This window comes from Mauremys reevesii, linkage group 1 (assembly GCF_016161935.1).
Source record: "Mauremys reevesii isolate NIE-2019 linkage group 1, ASM1616193v1, whole genome shotgun sequence".
Classification (NCBI taxonomy): Eukaryota; Metazoa; Chordata; order Testudines; family Geoemydidae; genus Mauremys; species Mauremys reevesii.
Genome location: NC_052623.1, coordinates 5,689,007 through 5,700,456, shown reverse-complemented (window position 1 = coordinate 5,700,456; position 11,450 = coordinate 5,689,007). Strand labels below are relative to the sequence as shown.

Genomic DNA, 11,450 nt, shown 5'->3' with positions numbered 1-11,450 from the left:
AACAGGACAACACAAGGGTGCTTTCACTTAAAGCTAAACTTTGCTTAGTCTCAAGCACTTTCACACATCCATAACAGGTCAGTAAAACACCCCCAACCCTTGATAATTACTGAAGCTGAGTGTGGCTCTTGAGTGACACAGCAGCAGGCTTCCGGTGGCCAAATCTTCCATCTGCCGGTGGGGACCCCAAGATGTATCCAGAGGGAGATTACAAAAGAGTCCCCAAAGAGTCCCACTACCTCAAGCTTTTCCCCCTTATTTATACATCAGTAATAGAATGACATGTCCCTTAAAGAAACCTTGTTAAGCAAGCAGTTCCAATGGGCAAGCAAGAGGTACCTTCTGATTATTGATTAACCAGGTGTGGGTTTTTCCAGAGTTTTCAGCCTTGAGACCCCAATAGACATTCCTGGGGCACATCCTACTCTTTGAAAATTCATGTATCAGCAACTTCAACACAATTCCTATCAGGAAGGACATGAGGTCAAGCTGCCCTTTCTGTGGAACCCCCAACCCCCCTCCCCTCCTGCCTTGGTCAAGCTGAGATTGCTGAATGGCCAATTTACAGCTTGCTGACTAGGCCACCTTTAACAATAAGCCATAGTGGTTTCAGGCACTTTACTGGTTTTCCAAAGTCTCCCCATAAAAGGGCAGGACCTGTCCCCTGCTGAAACTTCCTGGCAGTCAGCAACTGGGAAAGCCTCCCTGTTACAAGGTGGACCATCCCCCTTCCCCAGGGAGATGATCACAGGACTGGAGCTGGCTCTATCCTGCCCTTCCCGTAGGAACTCACCTCAAGCCCTGGGGCTACAGGAACTAGTTACAACCATCCTTGCCCCCAAAGCTGCATTCTTCACTGCTTCAGAGAAATTAAAGAGAGACTCTCCTATTTCCCCAGCAGCACTTGGGACTTTAACCTCCCCTCTGGGACTTTCAGTCCGAGATTCCTTCTTGCAGCTAACAAATCCTGGGACAGATTCTGCCACATCAAAGAAATCATTCCCCAGTAGAAATGGTGCAAAATTGTGTGCCACTACTACAACAGTCAGTTCAGCCTGCAAATCACCAGTTTCCATGTGTACCTTAGCTAAACGTGCAAGGACTCGGTAACCTCCCACCAATTCTAAAAATTCTGCCATTTTCCCTGATAACAAATCCTTCTCCTGGATCAAATCCTTCTCCTGACCACAGAAATTTCTGCACCTGTGTCTCTCTATCCTTGGAGTACTTTGACATTAAGTTTAATAGCATGCATATGCTCACTGTTTGGTTGTGTAGAAGCAACCTTTACAAATCATGTGTGGAAAGAGACATTAGCCTGGGATACCCCTGCGTTCTGAGAAACAGCAGCTTCATGTGTTATCTGCTGCCTATTTCCACTCAGCCCAGGATATTTATTCCTCAGGTGCTCAGTGGACTTACAATGCTAGCACCTCCTGGGCTCCTCGGCCTGTACAGGAGATTCGGGACCAGTAACAGGGGAATGAGGGGGTGAATGCCCAGCCTCCTTTTCCCCAGGACTAAAACGGTGATTCTGCTTTCCCCCAACTCTGGACCCCTCTGCCAGTGGTTTGTGTTTAATTGCAGCTTGTGACTGCTCAAAAGAGTCTGCAAACTCAGCTAATTCATCCACTGCATTTACCTTTTTGTCCCACAAATATTGTTTTACATCATCACTGCGCATATTTGGGAACTGTTCCTGAGTAACCAAATTACACATTTCTTCCAAGCCTCTAATGGCTTTTCCCCTCACCCACTTTTCTAACAAATTTCTCATTTCATTTACATAAGACCCATTACTCGATCCAGATCCCCTCTTAAGACTCCTGAATTTAATTGTCATCCAGGTGTTGGTTGCACCAGACATCCACCAGGGAGTGATGATTGACAATCTCTCTGAGGATGCCTGCAGTGGCCTGGCTGCTCTCGATCCCTGAGTGATTCTGGTCCTCAGAGATGGTATTAAAATGCCCACCCAGGGTCATTATACCAATTGAATCTATTTCCCTATGTTAAGTTCTCCTCACACCTTCTATGGGCCATCTTAATTATCACTTCAAAAAGTTTTTTTTCTTCTGCTAACGATAGCTCATCTCAGTTGGTTAGACTCTGCCTGTTGGTATGCATACTTCCACCTTTTCATGTTCTCTGTATGTATAAATATCTCCTGTCTGTGTGTTCCATTCTATGCATCCGAAGAAGTGAGCTGCAGCTCACGAAAGCTCTTGCTAAAATAAATTTGTTAGTCTTTAAGTATTCCTGTTCTTTTCACCCAGGACCAGGCACTAGTGAGGATCCAAGGTGCCAGGGACGGCAGACGCCTGTTGGTAGAAACACAACCACTCCGAGTCTGCATTTGGTGGGTAGACATTGAACAGATTCAACATCAGCCCCTCCACACTGGCCTGGAGGTTCAGCAGGAGACCTGGGACCATCTTGGCGACTCCCAGTACTCAGGTTGTAGGTTGGGGGAGAACAGGGTGGCCACCCCAGCCAAATATACCTGGTCCCTCCACTCCAGCCACCAACTAGTCTCGGCAGCTGGATCTATGTGGGTTTTCTGCAGGCAAACCACACTGTACCCTATGTCACAAAGGAAGGAGAGCACCTGGCAACTGTGGAGACGCATCGTAGAGCCTCTGGTGTTCAATGTTGAAAAGACGGTTGGCTTCATTCTGAGGGCTGAGGAGGATCCTTGCAGGCAGGAGGATCCCCAGCCAGCCTTGCAACATGTCCTACCTCCCGGTCCCCCTCCATTCCTCTAAAACAGCCCTCATGGCTAAGAGGACAACATGGAAGTCTCCCTAACACTGGAGAGGGAACTTCACCTTACTCTTGAAATCACAGGTGTCCACAAGAAATTGATGAGGCTCATCCAGCAGCACAATGGGGGATGGGGTAGTAGACCCATGGTGATCCTCAGGCTGGGCCCCTGTTATGACCCTTTAGCCCACGGAGATGGGCAAAGAGGGAGAAGACCACTGGTGCTGAGTCTGTACTGATGGTGATGCACAGCCTGTCTCTATCTCCGGAAAGGGTAAGGGAGCTGTAGGGAAGAGAGCAGCTCGTAAAGCATCAGGGAGTGGAAACTAGAACAACACCCCCTGAGGTTCGCCCAAAGACAGGGGAAATGAGACAACCCCTAGGCAGCAGTGGTATGGAATATGGCGAGGACAAATATGAGTAGGGCTTCTGTCATCCCTCCCCTCCTGCCTCCGCTCTGTGCCTGTGGCCAAGGCTCAGGCCAACCTGAAATAAAGTCTGCTGCTGCTGCTCCAGCCGGGGCTCTTCCCCTCCCTCGGTGATTCCTATAGTGGCTGGAGGCTTGAACTTCTGCCAGATGAAGCAGAGGCAGCCTGGGATCAGGGCTCCTGCCCCCTTTTGCTGAGCTGCTGCAGGTGAATCAGATGAGGATTGATATGTTCTGTTCATTCCCTCTGAAGCACCTGGCACTGGGCACTCTCAGAAGACAGGCTACTGGGCTACATGGACCATTAGTTTTACCCAGTATGGCCGTTCAGCAGTGCCCGTTAAGTGACTTGCCATAATATGTGAGAACATATTTGTTTTAGAGATGACTGGGAAACAATGACAAGGGGAGGGGAAGACAGGAGCAAATGAAAGGGGCAGGGCCGTGGGGAGAAGACACACAGCAGGATTGAGGCTTGACAGAAGAGATGAGGCAAGGTTAGAATGTCAGGGATCCAGCTACCAGCAATTAGAAAGGTGGCAACCCAGTGTAGTGTACACAGACTGACTCCATAGTTCATCACATTGACAGAGCACAGTCAGGACAGGGAAGGGTTTAGTGTCTCTCTGTCTGTCCAGTAAGTGATTCAGGGAAGAGGCCCCAGCACCATGCACCAGCCAGCTCTGCACAGAGCTCAATCTGAGAGCCAGAGCACAAGGAGAAAACATTTAGGTCCCTTTATGAGTAAGGAGCTGGAACAGCCTGCCCCGGATCTGTTTGGTTCTCAACCCGTAGATGATGGGGTGTAGCACGGGGGGCACCACCAGGTACACAGTGGCAATGAGAACGCGTAAATGCAGTGGCACATTGAGACCAAACCGCTGTGTGAGGGCGGAGAAGAAATCTGGGATGTACAAAGCTGAGATGGCACAAAGATGAGAGATGCAGGTCCCAAAAGTTTTGAGCCGGGCATCCTTTGTGGGAAGGCGGAAGATGGCCCGAAGGATCAGAGTATAGGACACTGCAATAAAAAACACATCCATTCCTATCACAGAAAAAAGATCAAACAGGCCATAGTAACTACTGATGCGGATGTCAGCACAGGCCAGCTTCACCACGGCTATATGCACACAATAGGAGTGGGGAATGATGTTGGTTCTGCAATATGGCCACAGCCTTGCCAATAAGGGATAGGGTAATGCGAGTATGCCATTGCGCAACACCACGGACAGGCCTATCTTGGCCACAACAGAGTTTGTCAGGATTGTGGAATATCTCAGAGGATTGCAGATGGCCACATAGCGATCAAAAGCCAAGGCCACGAGGATTCCAGACTCCATCTCTGAGAAGCAGTGAATGAAGTACATCTGGGTGAAGCAGGCACTGAAACTGATCTCCCTGGAATTGAACCAGAAGATGCTCAGCATTTTGGGCAGGGTGGATGTGGACATGACCAGGTCGGTGACAGCCAGCATGCAGAGGAAATAGTACATGGGTCCGTGGAGGCTCGGCTCCCTCTTCACGATGAACAGGATGGTGAAGTTCCCCAACACGGCTATGGCGTACATAGCACAGAAGGGGATGGAGATCCAGAAATGGGCTGCCTCTAGGCCAGGAATGCCAAGTAGGATGAAGGTGGAGGGGTTGGTAAAGTTGGTTCTGTTGGAATCTGACATGGAGTAGGGGAGAAGGTGTCCAACTCTGATGCATAAGGGTTTCTCCTGCATATACTGTATGTTCCCCTGACTTTCTGTGTGTTCCCAGGGTCTTGAGTGATGGTCGCAGTACAAATGCCTGAATGGAGAGACAATGTTAATATGAGACACAACATGCACTAGTGGAGACTGTTCTCATGGAAGAAAGAATCTGATCACTCTTCACACACTGAAAAATTACATTTTTTTTAATAAATCAGAGACAATAACTATGAACAATGACCCTACTAAATCCAATTCCATATTTTGTGGTGCTCCCTGTGTTAATAATTCCTACATATTGTGGTGGGGGAACCTTAAGAAGCCCCAGCAGGAGGCACAAGTGTGGATACTGGTTATCCATCATTGCTCCTTAATGCAATGAAAGCCAGGATAGGGAGTCAATTCTGTAGCGAGTTTCCCATTTATCCAGTTGCTTGAAATCTGAGAGTGAAAAAAACCAAACTTTTAGGAAGACGTGCTGGGAGAAACATCCCAACCAGAAAATACTTCATGGAAAAGACCTGGGCCCCATTGATAACAGCTGAAGAGAAACACCTGCTCATTCGCAGCGGTGGAGAAAACAAAAGAAATGTTCAGATCACTAAGATATGGGATGGAGAATAACATGTTTGGGAATGTGTTCAGTTCTGGTCACCGAGTCTCTATTAAGGATATAGCACATATAAAAGGGATTTCCAAGACAGGCTCTGAAAATGGGGGAAGCTGCTATATGCAAACATACAGAAAAGTCTGTGACTCTTTAGTTTACTCAAGAGACAAAGAAGGGAGCATATGATATAGGAGAGGAAAACAAAAAATGAAACTGATTTACATTCAAATGGCCAGTTCCCAACCAGTACTATCTATAGACACTTAAAACTCCAAAAGGACTATTTCCCAAAAGCTGAGCAAAATTGTCAGCAAAACTGGGATGAAAAATTTAGACAGAAAAATATGAATGAAAATTGGTAATTCTTTGATAACAGTTTATTAGATAGTGGAAAAATTATGATTCCATAATTAACAAAGTGAACAACTTTGGGTAAAAACACAGTTCAGAGGCAAAGTGACGGCAGAAATTGGGGCAGGGAGGCAATATGTAAAAAATAGGAAAAATGGAAACTAGAGAGCCAAGAATAGAAATTGGAAGTTATGATAGTTGATAAGGGACATTAAGAAATCAGGGAAAACTCCATGTTTGGCAGGGCTATGGATCAAAAACAGGAAGTTATTAAGCATGTTAACAACATGAGAAATCCTAGAAAAATTTTATGTCAATTCCTGTGTTAAATGGAAAGTATTAAAAAATAAAGGGAAAGGGTTTTTGTTTGTTTGTTTGTTTTGTTATAAAAGAATTGACAAGGTTAAGAAACAATGGGAGAGCTGGTATGGGATTAGTTCAAAAACAGCCTAGAAAGGTAAGTTATGCCAGTCACCAACAAGGTTTATGCAAACCAGGTCTTGTCAAATAATCCTGATTTCATCCTTTTATGAGAGTACACATTGGTTGATCAAGGGAAGTACGCAGATGCAGCACACCTTGATTTCTCAGAGGCATTTGATTCAGTAGGGGAAAATATTGAGTTAAAAAAATTAACACCCTAAAGTATCAGTTGGGAGCATGTAAAATGGACTGGAAACTGTCTAACTGATGGATCTCAGAAAGCTGTTGTCATTAGGCCTTTGTCAGTAAATGGGGCTGTTTGTAGTGGGGTTCTGTATGGATAAGTTTTAGGCCCGATGCTATTCAATATCTTAATCAATGATCTGGAAGGAAATAGAAAATTTGCGGATGACCCAAAGGTTGGCAGAGTGGATACAAGGAGGAGCCCAGGACAGGCACACCGAGTGATATGGAGTATTCACAAGAGGAGCCCATGGAAACAAACTGTTTTAATAGAGTCAAATGGAAAATTATCCTCTCAGAACAGGGCATGTAGGCCAGACCCACACACTACAGCACTGTATTATGCAACACAAGGACACTGAAAAGGATTTAGGGGTCATTGTGGACAACCAAATCATTGTGAGCTCCCAGTGCAACGCGTAGCATAAAGGGATGATGTGGATAAACAGGGGAGTGGTGAGTTGGAGCAGGGGAAGGATTTTACCTCTGCACATGGGATTGGTGAAACAAACTGCATCCAGTTCTGGGGCCCACATCTGAAAAAAAAGATGTTGAAAGAGGGGGCAGAAAAGGGCCACCAAAGAGCCACAAAAATGATTGGTGGATAGAGAAAAAGCCGGGCCTTTAGACTTGAAGGTGTGTATCTCTTTAACTTATCAAAAGGTTGATCAAGCGGAGACTTTGACGGGGAGAAAATCATGGGTTATAATGGGCTCAGTAATTGACCAAAGAAAGGCAAGACCAAAGCACTGGAAGTTGAAGCCAGGCAAATTCCAGCTAGAAATTAGGGCCAAATATTTAACACTGAGGGTGATTAACCACTTGGACACACTGAGAAGGGACGTGTTGGATTCTCCCATTCCCCATGTTGGCAGATCCAGACTGGGTGTTGTTTTCTAGAAGATCTTCTTGAAGGGCTGTTTACACTTAAAATGCTACAGCAGTGCTGCCATAGCGCTTCAATACTTACACAGAGGAAGGGTTCTCCCCTCAGCACAGGTAATACCCGAGACGTGGTAGATAGGTCGATGGAAGAATTCATTTCATGCTGTCTACAGTAAGGCACAGATTATCCAACAAGTTCTTGGAATGTATTGGAGACAATTTTTTGTTCCAGAAGCTGGAGAAACCTACTAGGAGAGAGGCTGTTCTAGACTTGATTTTGACAAAGGTGGAGGAACTGGTTGAAAATTTGAAAGTGGAAGGCAGTTTAGGGGAAAGTGATCAGGAAATGATAGAGTTCATGATTCTAAGGAATGGTAGGAGGGAGGAAAGCAAAATAAAGACAATAGATTTCAAGAAGGCAGATTTTAGCAAACTCAGGAACTTGGTAGCATGGGAAGCAAATCTAAGGGAAAAAACAATAGAAGACAGCTGGCAGTTTTTCAGAGACATTATTAAGGGCACAAGAGCAAACTATCCCACTGCAGGAAAGATAGGATGTATGGCAAGAGACCAAGAGATCTTGAATGATCTAAAAACAAAAAAGGGCCGAGCTGAATTGTTTTTTGAAAGTTTTAGGCATAACAGTTCAGCCAACTTCTCGAGTGCAGCTAGGAGAAAGTATGTTTACCCATGTTGAAAAATTGTTCTAGTGAGGAGCCCTAGCACCTCTAATCTTTCCAGCAGATAAAAGTCAAGTAACAGCCCCTGTCCCCCTGCCCCATTAACAAACATTCCTGAAATGCAAGAGGAGAGGGTGACAGTACATGTGTCTGGGGAGAAGGATAGCTAAGTGGCTTAAGCATTAGCCTGCTAAATCCAGGGTTATAAGCTCTAGCCTTGAGAGGGCCATTTGGGGCAAAAATCTGTCCAGGGATTGGTCCTACTTTGACCAAAGGGATGGACTAGATGATCTCCTGTGATCCCTTCCAACCCTGAGATTCTATAAGCACACAGCTGGCTCCTGAGGTTGCTGCTCAAAGGGAAGTTTTGCCTCACTGGGACCTGAGCAAAGTACAGGACATGGTCTGCAGAATTTGCCTTTGTATTGCACAACTACTAACATCTTTCATCCTGAAGGATTCACTGTGCCGCTGAAATGCACCACCTTGGGGCTGGAGTCCATCAGGCAGGATGAGCAGGGTGCACACAAAAGAGTGACATTTTGACCAGTGATTCTTTGGCAAACTCATCAATTATGGCAAGAGATGGGTCGTGGTTGTGAAGAGCAGAAAGGACCACAGACTTACTCTCTATCCCTCCATACCCACGTTGCACTGGGTTTGTCGAGCAGATGAGCTCGTCAGCAAGAGATGGGTACCTCTGAATTCTGAGACGGAAGCGTCTTCCCTGGGAATCCCCCTCAGGTAGCCGTGTCCCACACCTCTCTCACCCCAGCATCTGCAGCAGCATCCCACACCAAGAGCCAACACAGGGGTGTGCACAGTTTATAATGTAGCTCTGTGTAATCCCAGTGGGGTTCGCTCAGCCTCTAGGGGAGAAGAGAGCATCTGAATGTAAACAGGCTGTAGACAAGCATGTCTCCGCTTCTGTGCTCTTTATCCAGCTTTAGGAGTAAACAGTAATTAAGGAACCTTCCCAAAGGGAGATGAGAACTTCTGGGCTCTGTGCTGAGTCAGAGAGGAATTGGCTGTTTTGCGTATTTTTGTATATTTATAAAATACAGTTGATTAGAAAGAAAATAAGGGATAATGCCTGTCTCTCCACAGGCTCTGGTACCCTGCAAATGCCCAGGATGGATGGTTAGATAAGAGTAGACAGATCTGGAGAAAGATGGCTGAGGGGAGACATGAACACTTTCTAAGGCCATATGAGCTGTTGCTATGAGATCAGAGATCAAAACATCTCACTATCATCATACTGTGGAGCACCCTTCATTGAAGGATTTTCAAAACGGAACAGACTTAGGCTACGTCCACATTCGCAGATGTAACGATCCGGGAGTGAACCTGAACCCCCCTCCCTCCCTCAGAGAGCGCTGCAGGGATCGCGCTGCTGTGCATTCACACTGTCAGCTGCCAGCACAATGGCACGGCCACACTTGCAGCACTTGCAGTGGCATTCGGAGTGGTGCACTCTGGGCAGGTATCCCACAGAGCACCTCTTCCCCTTCAGCCGCCGAGGTTTGTGGGAAGTGGGCGGGGGGTCATGGGGCAACCTGGGTCCTGTCCCAATGCCCTTTCATGCATCGGTTCACTCCACAGCACTCCTTTTCCTTCCATCCGCATTTGGCACCATCTTTCAACAGTTTTTGTACTGCACGCTCTGTCCACCTTTTCGGTCTGTAGGAACGGATCCCAAGCTGTTGATGAACATGCTGATGGGTTTCACTAACACGTCATGAACGGCAGTCCAGCTACTCCTTAAACAGCAAAGTGAGGATGAGAAGTCCAACGAAGATGTTGACACATGTAGTAGAGACAACACAAGATTGGTTGTGGCATTCACAGATGTGCTGGTCACAGTGCAACACCATTTTTGGGCTCAGGAGACAAGCACTGAGTGGTGGCAGGGGCGGCTCTAGGCACCAGCAAAACAAGCTGGTGCCTAGGGCGGCAAAATATAGGGGGCGTCCCCTGCCGCCGTGAAGGGTGGGAGGCTGGGCCGGCGGACCTGCCGCCGTCATGGCTGCGGCAGGTCGACCGGAGCCCGGGATGAGTGGACCTGCCACAGGCATGACTGCGGGCTCAGCTGGACCTCCCGCAGGCATGACTGCGGCAGGTCAACCCGACCTGCCGCAGCAGGAGCTCAACCGGAGCCGCGGAAGAGGGGACCCGCCGCAGGACCGCGGAAGGGCGGCGCAGCCCACTGCGCTGCTTGGGGCAGTGTGATTTCTAGAGCCGCCCCTGGTGGTGGGATCATAGAATCATAGAATCTCAGGGTTGGAAGTGACTTCAGGAGCTTCTAGTCCAACCCCCTGCTCAAAGCAGGACCAATCCCCAACTAAATCATCCCAGCCAGGGCTTTGTCAAGCCTGACCTTAAAAACCTCTAAGGAAGGAGGTTTTCCTAGTGAAATTTTTTTTTTCCTAATATCCAACCTAAACCTCCCACACTGCAACTTGAGACCATTACTCCTTGTTCTGTCATCTGGTACCACTGAGAACAGTCTAGATCCATCCTCTTTGGAACCCTCTTTCAAGTAATTGAAAGCAACTATCAAATCCCCCCTCATTCTTCTCTTCTGCAGACTAAACAATCACAGTTCCCTCAGCCTCTCCTCATAAATCATGTGCTCCAGCCCCCTAATCATTTTTGTTGCCCTCCGCTGGACTCTTCCCAATTTTTCCACATCCTTCTTGCAGTGTGGGGCTGTAAACTGGACACAGTACTCCAGATGAGGCCTCACCAATGTCGAATAGAGGGGAATGATTACGTTCCTCAATCTGCTGGTAAGCTCCTACTTATACAGCCCAAAATGCCATTAGACTACTTGGCAACAAGGGCACACAGTTGACTCATATCCATGTTTTCATCCCTTAGGTCCTTTTCTGCACAACTGCTGCATAACCACTTGGTCTCCAACCTGTAGCAGTACATGGGCTTCTCCATCCTAAGTGCAGGACTCTGCACTTATCCTTGTTGAACCTCATCAGGTTTCTTTTGGCCCAATCCTCTAATTAGTCTAGGTCCCTCTGTATCCTATCCCTACCCTCCAGTGTATCTACCACTCCTCCCAGTTTAGTGCCATCTGCAAACTTGCAAAGGGTGCAGTCCACCCCAACCTCCAGATCATTAATGAAGATTATATTATCATGCAAGTCTGGGATGATGATCAGTGGCTGAAGACTGTTTGTATGAAAAGAAACTAACACTTGCATGGGACTGTGATGAGCTTGCCCCCACCCTGTGGTGCAAGAACATGAGAATGAGAGCTGCCCTGATGAGGGAGAAGTGCAGGGTGATCACACTGTGGAAGGTGGCTACTCCAGTGAGTTACTGATCGGTAGCTAACCAATTCGGAGTGCAGAAGT

The 11,450-nt window shown here is 47.2% G+C and overlaps 1 protein-coding gene across 1 annotated transcript; it reads right to left on the bottom strand.

Annotated features, from left to right (window-relative positions):
* Positions 1-3,918: 3,918 nt before the first annotated feature.
* Positions 3,919-4,866, bottom strand: LOC120395889 (olfactory receptor 52E4-like). The gene has a single exon (XM_039520692.1). The coding sequence runs from the start codon at positions 4,864-4,866 to the stop codon at positions 3,919-3,921; it is 948 nt and encodes a 315-aa protein (XP_039376626.1).
* Between the last annotated feature and the right edge of the window lie 6,584 nt (positions 4,867-11,450).